Source organism: Leucopleurus acutus (genome assembly GCF_964270905.1).
Source record: "Leucopleurus acutus genome assembly, chromosome: 8".
In the NCBI taxonomy this organism is placed as follows: domain Eukaryota; kingdom Metazoa; phylum Chordata; class Mammalia; order Artiodactyla; family Delphinidae; genus Leucopleurus; species Leucopleurus acutus.
The window spans coordinates 105,085,529-105,102,752 of record NC_139151.1 but is presented as its reverse complement, the minus strand read 5'-3'; the positions used below and the strand labels follow the sequence as shown (position 1 = coordinate 105,102,752).

The 17,224-nt window shown below is 50.8% G+C and overlaps 1 protein-coding gene across 1 annotated transcript in view; it reads left to right on the top strand.

Annotated features, from left to right (window-relative positions):
- Positions 1-17,224, top strand: part of CPT1A (carnitine palmitoyltransferase 1A) — a 63,720-nt gene that overhangs the window by 21,681 nt on the left and 24,815 nt on the right. Inside the window, exons 4-12 of the mRNA XM_082845394.1 lie at positions 2,939-3,110; positions 4,984-5,085; positions 5,890-6,027; positions 6,950-7,027; positions 8,371-8,478; positions 9,480-9,567; positions 10,344-10,539; positions 12,974-13,162; positions 14,053-14,158. Coding sequence (XP_082701520.1) covers positions 2,939-3,110; positions 4,984-5,085; positions 5,890-6,027; positions 6,950-7,027; positions 8,371-8,478; positions 9,480-9,567; positions 10,344-10,539; positions 12,974-13,162; positions 14,053-14,158 — 1,177 coding nt within the window. The remainder of the gene's footprint in view (positions 1-2,938; positions 3,111-4,983; positions 5,086-5,889; positions 6,028-6,949; positions 7,028-8,370; positions 8,479-9,479; positions 9,568-10,343; positions 10,540-12,973; positions 13,163-14,052; positions 14,159-17,224) is intronic.

Here is a 17,224-nt window from a genome sequence, read left to right as displayed (position 1 = left end):
GCGGGTGCCCCTCGCTCCTGAAAGCTGCCCCACATTCATGGTGTCCAGGGAGACGCGAGAGTCACCGCGAGTCCAGCTGAGCCCCTCGGAGCCTCCGGCCACCTCGGGATCGCTGACTCCTGCCTTTATAAGTGTCCGCAGGGCCCAGGATACAAAGCTCTGTCATTGCAGTGGAAGCACGCCTGTGCTGGACGCCTGCCCAACTCCTTGGTCTGCCTGGGGGCCGGGAAGCCAGGCAGGGACCCTGTCGCTCTCACCTCCCTGCCCCAGCCTCTCTCTTCCCCTCCTTTATTTCCGGGGAGCCACAGGCCTGCGCCCCCTGCAGACAGTTCACCTCCGATTTCCTGTCTACTTGGGTTTAACACAATTTTTTAATTTACTTTTGAATGGGGGCTGTCTCTTTGCACTGGATTATATTTAGAAGTGTTGCCTATTTAAAGCCCTTTCTAATCTGGGTCTTTATAAGATTTGTTTCTTTGTCCCTCTAAACCAATTGCGGTAAACTGGGCCATCCCTGGCCCAAATCTAGAAAGACCAGGTGAAGGGGCCAGCGTCTTCCAGGTTCAAGGGCTGTTCTGCAAAGTCTTCCTGGAGGGGGTTCCCAACGTCCTGAGGTTGCAGCTTCCCTGAATGCAGGTGTACGTCGTGCTCTGTGTAAGCCCATCCCTTGCAGCCTCGGAAGGGGCATGCCCTCTAACAGAAAGCTATTAAAGCTGATGCTTGCTGTCAAAGTGCCTGTGTGCATATATATAAAAAATGCTGAGGGACTTCCCTGGTGGTACAGTGGTTAAGAATCCGCCTGGCAATGCAGGGGACACGGGTTCAAGCCCTGGTCCGGGAAGATCCCACATGCTGCGGAGCAACTAAGCCCGTGCGCCACAACTGCTGAAGCCCGTGTGCCTAGAGCCCACGCTCCGCAACAAAGAGTAGCCCCCGCTCGCCACAACTAGAGAACGCCTGCATGTAGCAACAAAGACCCAACACAGTCGAAAAATAATTTAAAAAAAAAGAAAAAAATATTTTAAGAAATGCTGAACACATCATTTGTTAATGTAAAAATACTACTTGATTTTTGTGAATCAAGTGGGTGTGTCTTTTCCAAGTTCAGTGACATAGGACTTAGAAATCTAAAGCACAGATTGTCTGAAAGACAGGTTCTTAAATCCAGATTTGCTTGTAGATTAGACCATCAGAAAAGAAGGTAGAGGTTTAAAGTAGAGACTACAGTTAAACTTGAATGCAAGAATTGACAGGTTATAGAAAGATACGTTTTGAAGCAGACGTTTTGCCAGTATTTTACTTTTCGTTTCTGTGTTACTGAAGTAAGAGAAGATGTTTAATTGGTGGTTTCCAAATATTGGCGAAACCTTTAGGTTAAGGATATAATTGACGTAAAACATTGTATTAGTTTTTAGGTGTATAACATAATGATTTGATATATGTATATATTGCAGAATAATTACCAAAGTTTTGTTAACATCTGTCACCAAATATAGTTACAAATTGAAAATGTTTTTTAGATTTCATGTATAACTGAGATTGTACAGTATGTGTCTTTCTTTTTTCAACATTTTTTTTAAAAATTGAAGTACAGTTAATGTATGATATTGTGTTAGTTTCTGGTGTACAGCAAAGTGATTCAGGAATATATACATATATATATTATAGTTTTCTATATCTGTGAGTCTGTTTCTGTTTCATTAAAAAGCTCATTTGTGTCATATTTTAGATTCTACATTTAAGTGATATCATATGGTATTTGTCTTTCTCTGTCTGACTTATTTCACTTGGTATAATGCCCTCAAGGTCATCCATGTTGTCACAATGGCAGGATTTTCTGCTTTTCTTCCTAGCTAAGTAATATTCCATTGTATTGATACATACCCACCACCTCTTCTTTATCCATTCGTTTGTCCGTGGACACTTAGGTTTCCATATCTTGGCTGTTGTAAATAGTGCTGTCGTGAACATGGAGTGATTTCATTTTCTTCAGGTAAAAGCCCAGAAGTGAAATTGTTGGATCATATGGTAGTTCTATTTTTAATTTTTTTTTTTGAGGAACCTCCATACTGTTTTCCACAGTGGCTGCATCAATTTACATTCCCACCAACAGCGCGTAAGGGTTCCCCTTGCTCCGCAACCTTGCCAGCATTTGTTATTTAAATTATTTTTATTTTGAAAATATATTGTGGGTTCCAAAACAACTAAAACTACAGCCCACAAAGGTGAATGAGTAGCTGCATTTCTTCTCATTTTTGAAGTCCCATCTTTACCAGGTAATATATTACTCTCCTTAGCAAATGAAAACATTTTCTTCGTCAGTTTTCGATTTAAATGATCATTTTACGTCATCAGTGTCTACGTGTATTCATGGTAAGTGTTCCTACCCAGATCGAAAACAAGCTCTTTTGATCTAAATAGTTGAAGTAATAGTTGTGCCAGTTGATCTGCGTTTCTTATGCATCCTGGTGAAATCCCAAGGTGTGTTTAAGGAAAAAGCGTCATGAGTAGCAGGAAGGGAAGGTGCAGGATTGCTGCCGGCTCCCAGCCCAGGAGAAAGCAGGTCAGTCTGGGGCTGAGCTCTCATCGTGGACGGGCCACCGCTTCCACCGTAATCTCCGTCCTCATTCCCGGGCCTGGAGGAGGTCGTCCACGCTCCCCAGGTGTGCAGATTAGCCTTGGTTGTTTCGAGGACCAGCAAAGCAGATGCGGCTGGTTCATCTCAAATCCAGGAGAGAGAGGGCTGAGTCTTCTGAGAGTTGACCTAACATGGGTTGTCGTCTCCCTGATCAGGCCTGACTCCGATTGGGGTCTGTGGCCTCAGCTGTGTCCACAGGAGACCACCCACCTTGTAGCACGTGGCGCCTCTCGGCGCCATTGCCCGTGGCCTCCTTTCCACGCGGACGAACCTGTGGCTTGTCTGGTCTTGTCTCGGCAGTGGCTACATGTCCAGCCAGACGAAGAAGGTGGTCAGCGGCGTCCTCTTCGGCACGGGCCTGTGGGTGGCCCTCATCTTCACCATGCGCTACTCTCTGAAGGTGCTGCTGTCCTACCACGGCTGGATGTTCGCCCAGCACGGCAAGATAAGCCGCGCCACCAAAGTCTGGATGGTAATGATGCGAACTCGCCCCAGGGCACAGCTGGGGTGGGCGTTTCTAACCCGCTCTCTCGAGGTATGCCTGACACCTGCGAAGCCGCAGCTCTGTCACAGCCTGATGTGTTCAGAGATAAGTGTGCACTCGTGACGCCTTCATCACTGCCAAGGCCACAGATTTATCCACTCTCCAGAAGTTTCCTCGGGCCCTGCTTAGGCCTCTTGCCTTTGGCCGTAAGAGCATTTAACGTGAGATCTGCCCTCTTAGCAAATTCGGAGGAGCCCAGCACAGGAGTGTTGGTTCCAGGCCCGATGCCTTAGGGTAGGTCTCCAGGACGTACTTATTTCTTGGAACCGAAACCTTGTCCCTTTTAACCATCCCGCAGCCCCGTGTCCCCCAGCCCCCGGCAGCCCCCATCCCTCCTTGCTGCTTCCATGGTTCCGCGGACCTGTGAGACCACGCAGGATGTGTCCTTCTGTGCCTGGCCCATCTGTCAGCTCCACATCTGGTGTGGGAGGCTTTTCCTTCTGAAAGGAAGGTCCTCGCTGGGCCTTTTCCCCTGGGTGACTTTTTTTTTTTAATTAATTTTTGTTGGGGTATAGTTGATTTACAGTGTTGTGTTAGTTTCAGGTGTACAGCACAGTGAGTCAGTTATACATATACACAGGTCCATTATACATATATCCATTCTTTTGTAGACTCTTTCCCATATTGGTCATCACAGAGTGTTGACTAGAGTTCCCTGTGCTCTACAGTCCCCTTGGTGACTTGAGCGTTGCCCTGTACATGCCAGAGAGCTCTGATTCAGCGTGCCTCCTTGTTTGGGCCAGACGCTCTTTTTCTCTAATGGTCTTAGTGTGTTCTGAACATCTGGTATTAATGTCTGCTGGGTTTCTCATCCATGTCACTCATCAAATAAAAGTACCATCCGGCCGCCTCTTTGTAGCTTTTCTAACCTTAGCCGACCAGTTGACCGGGACTCGCTGACTCACCTTTAGCTTCTAGTACCTTCCATCAGCTCACCTCAGCCCTTAGTCCGCCTGTCACTTACCGGCCACGTGCGTGGAGGTTTGTCCCGTGATGGGTTCATCGGTGGCTGAATGCTGTCCCCTGGGGCTCCTCGTGAAAGGAGCAGGCACCCTCGTGCCCAAGCCCACCGTACGCCCTGGGCTTCACTCTTTCCCGAACCGACTTCCTGCTGTTGCTTGGATGTAAGATTTCTGATTTCCAGAGAAGTAGAATTCAGCTCCCAGGAGAGATTCTGAGATGGTTTCCATGCTTTACAGAGCAAGGTAAACGACCTTCCCCAGGGTGGCCTTCATGGCTGGTGTCCAGGTGAGTCCCACCTGCTCTTCGACATCAAGAATCACCCCCCTGTCCACACACACACTGTGAGCCCTAGAAGTTCCTTTGAAGTCTGGTCTGCATGAGATGACCAGTCATCACAGCAAGTTTAGATCATTCCAGACTAGAGCAGGCAAGTATGTGCCGCCACCAGGCTTGATACTGACTGAAGGGGCTGCACTTGGCTCCAGGCCCCGGGAGCCAATCCCGAAACCGAGGGCCTTGCAGAAGTAGGTGGGTGGAACTTACCCGCCGTGCAGAAGTGCAGTCAGACCCAGTGTCAGGGTGCCCGGGGGACAGCACCTCCTGGACAGGGCAGGACGTCTCAGGCATCTGTCAGACCTAGGGTTTTGTTCACCCTGGGTCTTATTTGGGGTTACTTGTTTGCTGAGGCCTGCAAGTGTAGGGGCAGAAAATGCACTAGAGGAAATGAACCAGCACAGAAAATCAGTCCGCGGTAGGCAAGTTGTATATCCTGGAGAACTGGTTTCGGATCTCTGACAGAGCTCGTCTTTGAGAATGTACCTTTTTTTTTTTTTTAAAGGGTATGGTCAAGATCTTTTCAGGCCGCAAACCTATGTTGTACAGCTTCCAGACATCTCTGCCACGCCTGCCGGTCCCAGCCGTCCAGGATACCGTCAACAGGGTAGGTGCGGCTTCACGCGTCCCCAGAACGCCCGCTCTGAAACGTGAAGGTCTGTGACTCGATGGGACTTCCCTGGCAGTCCAGTGGTTAGGCCTCTGTGCTCCCAATGCAGGGGGCACGGGCTGGATCCCCGGTTGGGGAACTAAGATCCCGCGTGCCCCACGGCATAGCTGGGAAAAAAAAAAAAATCTCATGGCAAACCCAGGGCCTAGCAGCAGTTTTGTGTCCCGTAAGTTTGCTTATGCACGTGGTAGATGCGGTTGAGTGCTGTGAACTGCTGCCTGCCTGCTCTTACCTGCAAGGGCCAGAGCAGATCGACATGGGGACCCCGAAAATTCTGAACTGGAGGCCTGGCCTTGACCTGGTGGCGTGACCTTCTCCGTCCCTATCATTCTGGCTCCTTTCCCGTCCTGGTGTCCTGAACACACCAGCCTTTGGTCCTACCCTTGGCTCTCAGGGCCTCCCCACCCATCTCATTGGCACCTGTGAAGGTGCTTAGGTGAGAATAGAGCTCTTATTAAGGACCAGATGACGGAGAAAAAAATACACATTGAAGGTTCCTTGTCGATCAAACCTCGATCTTGTCAGTCTAGAATCCACTTTGATGATTTTTGTGGTGATTCAAGATCTGGGAGCTTGTATGCCAGTAAAGGAGAAAAAAGTTTACTTGTTGAGTTATCACTGACCTAAAACATCCTTTAGTATTGGAGTTAGCTACCTTGTGTGAAGACCTGCCTTTTTCTAAGGCACGAGGAAGGAAACCATCTGTTTTAACTAGGCTTATGTTTTTTCCATCAACCCCAGTACCTGGAATCTGTGAAGCCTCTTATGAAGGAAGGAGACTTTACACGGATGACAGCTCTGGCACAAGATTTTGCTGTCAATCTCGGGCCGAGATTGCAGTGGTATTTGAAGCTAAAGTCCTGGTGGGCTACCAATTATGTGAGTATACATACACGCTATTTTTCTTGGTGGAATTTTCTGTAGGAGCATATAATCTGTTCCATGAGCCAGCTAGCTTCCCTGCGCATGGCGGGCGGGAGGGGACGTTGGCTGATGAAATGAGACCCGGGGTGGGGGGGGGGCGGGTTGAGGTTTTGAGGAATGGCTAGCTTGGAGGAGAAGGTGTGACCCAGACACACCCGGTGGGTGGGGCTGCAAGTGGGCGGTGGCTGGAGAAAACCCGCCAGAGGCTACGGTGGGTGGGGCAGGTCGCCTTCGAGTTTGATCCTGCGCTGGTTACATGGGCGTGTTGAGTTTGTAAACATTTTCACACGTACGCTTAGGTTCTTAGATGCGCACTGTTCTGTATGTGTATGTACTTTACAAAGTGAGGGAATCGGGATCCTTGGGTCCTGGAGGTTGTGGATGTGGTTGGGACGAGGTTGCTGGCCTTCTAGGGGACATCGGGAGGACAGCACACATGGACCCTGTGTGGCTCTGAAAGGGAACCGAGCACGGCTGAGTCAGTGGCTGCCTTGGGGAGGCTTGGCGGCAGAAGGCGAGAAGCAGTCTGTGGGGCAGTTTGGGGTGTTGTTGATGGTCAAGAAATGTTAGCAGTCCGACATTTATCCCTTCTTTTCCGTTTGGTCTTTTTTTTTTTTTTTTTTTAACCCTCTATAAAATGAAGGTGATCTACCTTCTAGCTATGTCTTGACTCAAATAAAACCGCTTTCCAGTTCCTTCCCACTGTTCTGCATTCCATCTAGTTAGGGCTGTCTTGCCCCCCAAGAGAGGGAGAAATGATGTCAAACACACATGACAAAGCACGAAATGCACCCTCCCCGAGCCCCCTGCACCCCGCCTCTGCCCTGGGCAGCCTGGTTAAGCCTGTCGGTTGGTCTCTCCTGTGTGCACCTGACAGGTGAGTGACTGGTGGGAGGAGTACATCTACCTCCGAGGACGAGGGCCACTGATGGTGAACAGCAATTACTACGCGATGGTGAGTCCTGAGCGGTGTCTGATGGAGACGATGCACCAGGGTGGCCTCTTCCCGGCCCTGTGGGCTGCCTGGGGACGCTCTGGGTTTCCCCGTGCTCCTCTGGCCCTGCCGTCCCCGTCCGAGGCCTCACGCCCCTAGCAGGGAGCCCAGGACCTGCTTTGCACACTGGAGAGCCCCATGGATGTCCTTTTGGAATTGCCAGGTAGCTCAAGGCACCCACCAGTCTGCTGCAGAGAAATTCGGATCGCACGGGTCCTCTCGTGGCGATTGACTTTCCTCGTGGCAGCGAACCTCTCCCTCTTTTCCTTCCCTCTGTTTTCCTGACGGAGCCTGCGTGGCGGTGAACGATCACATCGCTGCCCACCCCGAAAAGCTCAGGGTCTGTGGGGCAGCTGAGAGCTTGTCCACACGCTGAGCTTTGTTCTTCTGGGCCCTGGGACGCCAGGGGTGCTGCGCTGAGTGTCGTTTCCACATCTCCTCGGTCTTTCTTGCCTTTTGAGACACAGGTGGTCTGCAGAGCACACCCTGTTATTTTGTTAGAAGCACCTCATTGGGGTCTAATAACTGGCCTTAAATAACTGGTGAATCTGTCTTTCCCTTTCTTTCTGCTCTTTGCTTCCTTTGAGTTTTTCCACCTTCTTCTGTCTGTTTGCTTTTTCTGTTTTTCTCCTTTAAAATTTCTACTGTTTAAAAAAAATTTTTTTTCCATTGGAAACAATCGCAAACTTTGAGAAAAATTGTTGGTGTGGCCCAGAAGACTACTGTTTGAGAGTGAGCTGTCCACCTGGTGCCCTTTCGTTCCTGAAGACTTCGGTGTCTACTTCCCGCGTAATCAGGGGCAGCCCTGCACATAGGTTCTCTCAAAATACAGTTGAGACAAGCATCCCTTGGACTTGAAAAATGTAGACACTTAGAAATATGTCCCCAGATTTAGAAAGTTGCAAGCACTGCTCTGTATAAAAGGTTGTTTTAACCTTTGGTTCCTTCTCATTCAGAAAACTTCCTAATTATCTCATTGATCCTTTTAGTTTCTGCTTTCCTTTTTATGCATTCTGTGAGGATGATTGGGGTGAAGCGCTGTTATCTTTTTTTTTTTTTAGGCTTGAGTTATATTTATTTACAATTCACTTTTAAAATATACTGTTACCTTTCCTAGCCCAAGAATTATTTGGGGGGGGGGGGAACACAATAAAACTGAAAAAGTGTAGAAAATGAAAATGATTTCTTTTCTAGCAGAGCGGATGTCATTAACACATGTATAGAAATATTTTAACTGTGTGTTGAAGTTCACTTGTCTTTTCCTATGAACATTCTCCCTGCTGTCGTGTGTTTTCTCGTATCAGGATTTGCTGTACATCACGCCGACTCACATTCAGGCAGCGAGAGCAGGCAACGGTATCCATGCCATCCTGCTTTACAGGCGCAAACTGGACCGGGAGGAAATCAAACCGGTACGGAAACAAACTGCTTTTGAAACAATTTTTTTCGAGCAGCCTTATCAAGGTGTAACTGACGTACTGCACACATTTGAAGCGTCCGCTTTGCTAAGTTCTGATATACTGATGTGTATCTCTGTACTCGTGAAACCATCGCCATAGTCTCAGTTAGTGAACCGCCCCCAAGAGTTTGCTGGTGTCCCTTTCCACTGCCCCCCACCATCGCCCCGACCTGCTTTCTGTCACTCTAGGTTAGCTTTGCATCTTCTAAAACTTGTGAATGGAATTTGACAACATGCATTTTTTTTTTTTTTTGGTCTAGCCTCTTTCACTCAGCATAATTACTTCGAGATTTAATTCTCCTCTGTATCCTAAATGGATATATGTTTGATGTATTTTAGTTCTGCAGTCTGTCCTACGAAGAAACCCTCACTTGCTTGTGAAGGAAATAATATAGCTGTCTAGCTACTCACGAGAAGGCATTTTTTCCTTCTTGTTCCTTTTTTAAAATTTTTATTAGAGTACAGTTGTTGTGGTAGTTTCAGGTGTACAGCAAATTGAATCAGTTATGCATATACATAGATCCACTCTTTTTTTAGCTTCTTTTCCCACGTAGGCCATTACAGTGTTGAAGTAGAGTTCCCTGTGCTATACGGCAGGTCCTTATTAGCTATCTGTTTATATATAGTAGTGTGTATATGTCAATCCCAATCTCCCAATTTATCCCTCCCCCCCGCCGGCATTTTTTTTTTCTTAAATACCCCTTTGGTTTAAGTGTCAGTTTATAAATGACCCATTAGGGTGTGTTATTTGGGAATAAGAAGCAGGATGTTGTACGTTGGCCTGGTTCTGCAGACTCCAGGGCAGCACGGTGTCCCAGGGAACCACCATTCTTTATAGCGTTTGGAAAAGATGAAGTCCAGCCACGCTCTGTGCACAGAAAAGAAATCCAGCATTTACATGTGTGGACTGGGTCTGCTCCTCGGAGTTTTGTTTGAAACATGCTTCTATTACAGATTTTTCTTTTGGGATCTACAGTTCCGCTCTGCTCCGCCCAGTGGGAGCGAATGTTTAATACTTCTCGGATCCCAGGAGAGGAAACAGGTGCGTGACCTGCTCGGGGTTCCTTTGGGAATCAGAACGTTCCATCCTTATGCTCAGGAGTTGTTGGAGGAGACCACACTGATGAGTGCTGACCTTCCAAGATTTCAGAGATTTCAGGCTCGTCAACCTTCCTTCTGTTGAACTTCCTTTGTCTTTCTGAGGCCTGGACAGTTGACTGATTTTCAGACCTCAGTTTCTCTTCGGTTGAAGGCTGTCTTATGGTGGAGTTTTTTCTGGGTTGGGTTAGGAATAGTCCTATTTCTTCGTCTGGATCTTTCAGGGGCGTTTTGCTCTGGCTCCCACGCAGGGCTTATGGTGGAAAGCGCCCTGGATCGTGCTCAGGGAAACCAGATTTGTGGTTCAGCAGCTCACTTCCGGCAGCCTGACCTGGGACACATGACCCGCCTCCTTTCCCGCTGCCCAGCGTAGGGGGGCCACGTCTGTCCCAGCCGGGACACCCTCAAGAATGTAAGGGAGAGACAGTGGCGCCCCCTGGGTCCATCCCAGGCCTGCCAGGGCTCAGGCTTAGCGAGGGTTGCGTCCTTCACTCCAGGGGACACGTCCAGCGAGCGGCCGAGCAGAGCTTAGCACTCAGGCCTGTCTGATCCCAAAGCTCTCGATCGAGTGCTCTCCCAAGTCCTCTGCGGACCTTTGGGAAGTGGACTCGTGAGCTGAGCGGAGCGATGCGGGCAGAAGAATTGGTGCTGTCACGGGTGGTTTCCTCCCCTCCCGTAACCGGGTGCCTCTGGATTCCGTCTCCCCCACCCCCTCCCCAGACACCCTCCAGCACCTCAGGGACAGCAGGCACATCGTCGTGTTCCACAAAGGCCGCTACTTCAAGGTCTGGCTCTACCACGATGGCCGGCTGTTGAAGCCCCGCGAGATCGAACAGCAGATGCAGAGGATCCTGGATGACCCGTCGGAGCCCCAGGCTGGCGAGGCGAAGCTGGCGGCCCTCACGGCGGGAGACAGGTGTGCAGCCCCTCTGTGATGCCGTTGTGTCTGGGGGCCGTCGGGGGGGGGGTACCCCGAGTGCTGTCCTCACCCAGGGTCCCATCTGGCGGGGAGGTGTGTCCACTACTGCGGTGCTTGGCTTGGCTCTGTCCCCTGGGAGCGGGCTCTGCCCCCACCCTCAGGTCCCCTTGGGCATCTCTGTGGGACAGGCAGGCGTGCATGTGCACGGGTCCCAGGGCACGTGACACGAGGCAGGAGGTAGGCGTCTTCCCCGGGCTGCTGCATATTTAATCTAGAAACAGACATGTGTAACCAGGGCCTCTGTGTTAGGGTTAACTTCCTGCCTCGTCTGAAGCCTGAGGACCTGGCTTGTGCAGCCTCGGCTCTGATACCTTTGGGGCTGGATAAGTCTGTTTTAGGTGGCGGAGGGGAGCCCTGTCCTGTGCACTGTAGGGCGCTAAGCAGCATCCTTGGCCTCTCCCACCGGATGCCAGTAGCGACCCCCAGCGTGGCAAGCAGATCTGTCTTCAGGCTTTGCCCAGGGCCGCTGGGGGCAGTATGGTCCCTGGCTGAGGACCCCTGAGGTCAGCAGTGTGGCCACCGTTAGGGCAGCACCGGGAATACGGCGGTGAGTGACCGACCTGTGGAGAAGAGGAAGATGCCCGGGCGAGGGCCCACAGAGGCCGGCAGTGAGCTGTGGGGACCGACAGGCCGCAGAGGCGTCCGGGGAGCAGATGCTGGGAGCCGTGGAGTGGGTCAGGGCGCCGGAACTCCGGGTGGGATGGGTCCCGTGTACCTGGCTGTACTTGGGCTTGATTCTGTGATGGGCTGCTGTTAAAGGGACCGTGTTAGGCTGGCGTGGCCTGAGCAGACCTGGGCGATCGTTCTGGTCCAGGGGCTCCTGGAAGCAAGATCCTTGCTGCTTGAGGACCAGAAACAGGCAGTGTTAGTAGGAAGGGAGGCTCAGTCCGAGAAGCTGGAGTGGTTGGCCATCTCTGGGGGGCAGAGACTTAGCTGGAACAGAGGGGCCGTGTGTCCTGGGGAATGAGCCCTGGGTCCCCAGTGCTGATTGAGTGTCATTGGGGCACCCAGTTGGGCAGAGGTGGGGCGGGGCGGGATGCAGGCTCAGTGAGCTCCACCCTGATGCCCCCCCCCATGGGGCATCGCCCATCTCATCTGCCTGAGCGCCGACGCTGTCCCCAGGCACTGAGGAGAGCAGTTGAGGCTGAGCCTGTGATGGGACCCGTTGTGTGTATGGCCGTTTTGGCCCCATGGGCGGCCTCAGCTGAGCACTCGGTGCGCGGGGAGAAGAGGGTGGGAGACAGAGGCCAAGTGGCCCTGACGTGGAAGGGTGGGCGGGGGCCTGAGTGGGGGGGCCCAGGAGCCACTCGGGGAAGCCACGGCTGGGGTGGCTCTCAAGAAGCGGGCGTCCTGTTAGCACTGTGTACCCCACGTAGGGCGGGACGGAAAAGGATCCCTGAATTCCGCTCCCGGGGCGCCCCTTATCACAGGGGTGTCGTGCGGTGTTTGTAGCATGGACGCGTGCACCTGGGGCAGGCTGGCCTGGGTAGGAACCCAACCTGCCACGAAGGAGCTGTGACTTCACCTCTGTGCCTCAGTTTCTTCATCTGAAAAATGGGACAGTGGTGTCGGGGCCCGTGAGCTCGTCCCAGCACCAGGGAAGTGCTCTTGGCCCTCACTGTGGCTTGCGTGGGGTGGTTCCGTGGAGGGGGGCTGGGCGCGGGCTTGGGAAGGATGTGAGGGGGGCCCTGCCTGCCTGTGGGTCCGCTGCCCTGGACGGCGGAGCTTGGGGCCCGTCTGGATTCTTGTCCTTCACTCGGCATTTACGGACGAGGTTCCATGCCTGCGACTGCCCTGGAGCAGGTACAAGGAGAAGGCGAGGCCCCTGCCCGCAAGCAAAGCAGCCCAGCCAGCAGGCAGGTGGGGGCCTGCAGATGCAGGAAGTCGCAAACGTGTAGTTTTCCTTAAACCCCTACAACACGGGAAACTGAAAACCGTTGTCGTTTCAAACATCCCACCTAAAGAGATGTCACCAAACTGCTGCAGGTTTTTTTATATGTTTCGTTTTCATTTACTTCTTTTCATTTTTGGCTGCAATGGGTCTTCGTTGCTGCGCAAGGACTTTCTCTAGTTGTGGCGAGCGGGGGCTGCTCTTCGTTGCGGTGCGCGGGCTCTAGGCGCGCGGGCTTCTATAGTTGTGGCACGCGGGTTTCAGTAGTTGCGGCTTATGGGCTCAGTAGTTGTGGCACAAGGGCCCTAGAGCGCAGGCTCAGTAGTTGTGGCACACGGGCTTAGTTGCTCCGCGGCATGGGGGATCTTCCCGGACCAGGGCTCAAACCCGTGTCCCCTGCGCTGGCAGGTGGATTCTTAACCACTGTGCCACCAGGGAAGTCCCTGCTGCAGGTTTAATTGTATTTAATCCTCGCTACAGAGTCCCCTGGGCCAGGTGTCGCCAGGCCTATTTTGGACATGGGAAGAACAAGCAGTCTCTGGATGCAGTGGAAAAAGCCGCGTTCTTCGTGACCTTGGACGAAACAGAACAAGGGTATAGGGAGGAAGACCCGGTTACGTCGATGGATAGCTACGCCAAGTCTCTGCTGCACGGCAGGTGTTCCGACAGGTATCATGCTTACCTTCTGAAACACAGTGGTTTGCCTGTGGACTTGGAAGAAATGTCACACGTGGCTGACACCCAGCCGCAAGTATGTATCTACGCGCTTAAGGAATAAGGCTAGCGTGAAAATATGACTGGTAACTCTCTTCTTGCCACCAAAACTGTTACACACACACAGCTTAAGCAGCAGCTTTGAGGTCCTTCCCCTCTCTGTGCACGACACCTCCACTTGGAGTTGCTCGTGAGGAGTGGCTGTGGGTCACCTGGAACCAGGTGGGGGAAGGTGGTACCCGGGGTCTGACCTGGATGTCGGCTCTGGCTTTGCTCACCGAGCGTGTGATTGTGGTGAGGCTCTTCCACCTCCTGGAGGCTCCTTTGCCTTGTCTGTAAAGTGAGGTCCTGCCTGCCCATCAGGTTGGGGGTGAGGATTGGCTGGGGTGGGGGAGGGGTGCGGCAGGCACAGTTGGTCTTCCGTATCCGCAGGTTCAGCTAACTACAGACCGTGGACCGTTGTTTAAGAGCCTCGGTTGTGGAGCCTGCGGATACGAAGGGCCAACTGTGTGGGGCTGGAGCATCCTCAGGTTTTTGTTATCGGCAGCAGGTCCTATGACCAACCCCCCGGCAGATACCGAGGGACGACTTTGCAGCCTCCTACTTCTCCGCAGTTGCCTTGTGCATCCTTTTTTGTTACAATGATAACGCCCTGTTCTCCTGCTGTCCGGTACCTGAATGCATATCTCAGCGTCTTATCTGCTTTTATTGTCACCTGCAGAGACCCGTTCACCCCTGCGGGTGCCAAGTCAGCGAGCCCATCCAGAGGAAAACAAATACATCGTTTGGGTTTATTTTTGTCTTTGTAAACATGTAAGTCACATAAACATTTTTGTTTCGTGTAGGTGGTTTGATAAATCGATCACATTTGTCATCTTCAAAAACGGCAAAATGGGCATAAACGCAGAGCACTCCTGGGCCGATGCCCCCATCATCGGTCACCTTTGGGAGGTGAGTGTCTGCAGGTTTAACCTGAGTGTGGAAATTGCTGTTGGAATTTCTGAATTTTTAACTTCATAGTATCTGTCTGGTCATAATAAGTGTTTTCAGCGGGTGTCGGCACCGAATGTAAAGTTAAAACAGTAACGGAAGTCATTCCTGTCTTCATTCCCTACGGCTGAGGTTCCTTAAATGGAAACATTTAATGTCATGTCGTGATGGAGCTAAAATAGTGAGATGGCCTCAGCTCCAACGCAGTGACATCAGGGTGGAACTGAAGCTCAGTTATTTTGAAATAAACCACCCCTTCTTTGCTGTGTTTTCTAGATTTTCCTATCTGCCGAGCGTTAGGCCAAATAAAGGCAAGGGTATTAAAAATCTTGGTTTATAAAAATGCAGCGTGCCTTTTACAACTTCACTTAATTCTTAGAATTACCAAGTTCTAAGAAAACCCACCAAATCCTTGTCATCCTGTCCCTCCACCTAATATTTTATTTTTATTCTTTTGGCTGTGCCGTGCGGCATGTGGGATCTTAGTTCCCTGACCAGGGATCGAACCCGTGCCCCCTGCAGTGGAAGCGTGGAGTCTTAACCACTGGACCACGAGGGAAGTCCCCCACCTAACATTTTAAAATACAGTGCGGGGCTTCCCTGGTGGCGCGGTGGTTGGGAGTCCGCCTGCCGATGCAGGGGGACACGGGTTCGTGCCCCGGTCTGGGAGGATCCCGCATGCCGCGGGGCGGCTGGGCCCGTGAGCCATGGCCGCTGAGCCTGCGCGTCCGAAGCCTGTGCTCTGCAGCAGGAGAGGCCACAACAGTGAGAGGCCCGCGTACCGCAAAAAAAAATAAAATAAAATAAAATAAAATAAAATACAGTGCATATTGGCCCTGCCACTTTTAAACTGTTTTAAAATTCATTTGTGTCTGAGCTGTTTGACCTGTGTCATGTTTGGCATGAAAAGCTGAGTGAAGGTTTTGTTTTCTGAATTCGCCTGTCAGGTTCTTTTGTAAGGAAATTGCTAAATTCTAGGCCTGTCAACAGTGGACTTGACAGAGAAAGACAAGTACTATACGATATCATTTATATGTGGAATCTAAAAAATAATACACATGAATCTATATACAAAACAGAAACAGAGAATTCCCTGGCGGTCCAGTGGTTAGGACTCTGTGCTCTCACTGCTGAGGGCCCGGGTTCAGTTCCTGGTCAGGGAACCCGAACAAACTTTTTGGCCAATCCAATAGATAAACAACAAGGAAACTCCCCACCCTCAGCCTCTTGCCGCAGCCCTGGGTAACCACTAAGTTCCTTTCTGTCTCTGTCAGTTTGACTGACAGTATAACACAGAGAACTACATTCAATATCTTGAAATAACCTATAATCTGAAAATATATACATAAGAGGGAATCATTTTGCTGTACACCTGAAACTGACATAATATTGGAAATCAACTATACTTCAATTAAAAAAAAAAAAACAAGGGACTTCCCTGGTGGTCCAGTGGCTAAGACTCCATGCTCCCAATGCAGGGGGCCCAGATTCGATCCCTGGTCGGGGAACTAGATACCGCATGCCGCAACTAAAGATCCCGCATGCCACAACTAAGACCCACGCAGCCTAAATAAATAAACATTAAAATAAATTGGGTGTCTTTAAAAATAAATAAATAAATACAACAACAACAAAAAACAGTGGACTCAACTCAAATTGTGTATCATCCCCTTTGACCAGACTTGAGGTGACTTTGTTGAAGAGATAAGCCCCTTTGAGAGTCACAGTGAACACAATATTTCTGCAATCTTTATGTTGCCGCCGCCCTAATAAATGGAGTGGAACACAGTGACTCACTGTCACTGCCCATGTGGGAGACACACGCCCGTGACCGTGACCGCAGGCCGATCGCCTCACTGTCCCGCCCAGGGCGTAGAGCCCGGGTCTTGTCCCTGAAATCAGATCGTGTAGTGCACTTGTGATGACATCCACAGGGGAGCTCCTGCTGGGTCTTTCCCACTTTACTTGACTGTCTTCCCTGTGGTTAGGGTCTCAGCAAAACCTAACCTGCCGTTCTTTCAGCCAGGGGAGGTTTTCTATGTGGGAAAACCTTTAAAAAGGGGAAAAAAATGCTCCAGTCTAAGACAACAGCAGCGTGGTCCTAAGACATTTATCCATGATAAGAACAACCGGGTATCCGTAAGGCTCATCACCACCCTGGTCTTTGCTTCTGCCGACAAAGGCTTAGAGACCCTTTCAGCTGCAAATCAAGCAAAGATCAGCCCCCCTTCGGCACCACCGGACACCACAACAAGACCGTTTAAGTCTGTTGGCACAGGATAATGATCTAGGTCTGTTACACCCTGTTCCAAGGACTCTCCCAGTAATAAGTGCATAAGAGCTGTTTCTTGGTAAACGGGAAAAGACTCTGAATCCTAGGCAGTCTGGACTACGTAGGGTACATTTACCAAACAGAGAAATCTACTGGATGCTGACAAGGCCAGGCTTATTTTTTCAGTACTCTGGATAAGATAAGGTAAAGGGATTTAGTCGCAGACCAGGGTGACCAGTTGGAAGTGGCAGTGTTTAACTGTTAACTGCCCAGTAGACAGAATGGCCTGTGACTCCAGGGGTCAGACAGGAGCTCAGTTGCTCCCCGCACGGATGGGAACTGACCCACTGTCTTGTCGTGGAGGCCCACGCCAGAGCCAGTTAAGGGGCCAGTACAAGGACGCCACCCATGCCAGCTAAAAACAAATCTGGTCCAGGCTGAATCCTGTTGGCTGTCGGTGTGTTCCTGATGTGTAATTGTGTTGGACTCTTTAGGGGCTCTGACACAGTGCAGACACAGATAGGCTGGGCTCCCTCACCTGCCCAGCTCTGCAGGATGCCGGCCGCACATGCATGTGGCCCCGCTCCATGCTCCCTCATCCTGGAACCCCCCTGCCCCCCTCACCATTTGACAGTATCACCATCTGACCTTGGGTTGTTTTTTTAAATTTTTAAAAAATATTGTAAATTTTATTATTTATTTTGGCTGCGCCGGGTCTTAGTTGCAGCACGTGGGAACTTCCTTGCAGCATATGG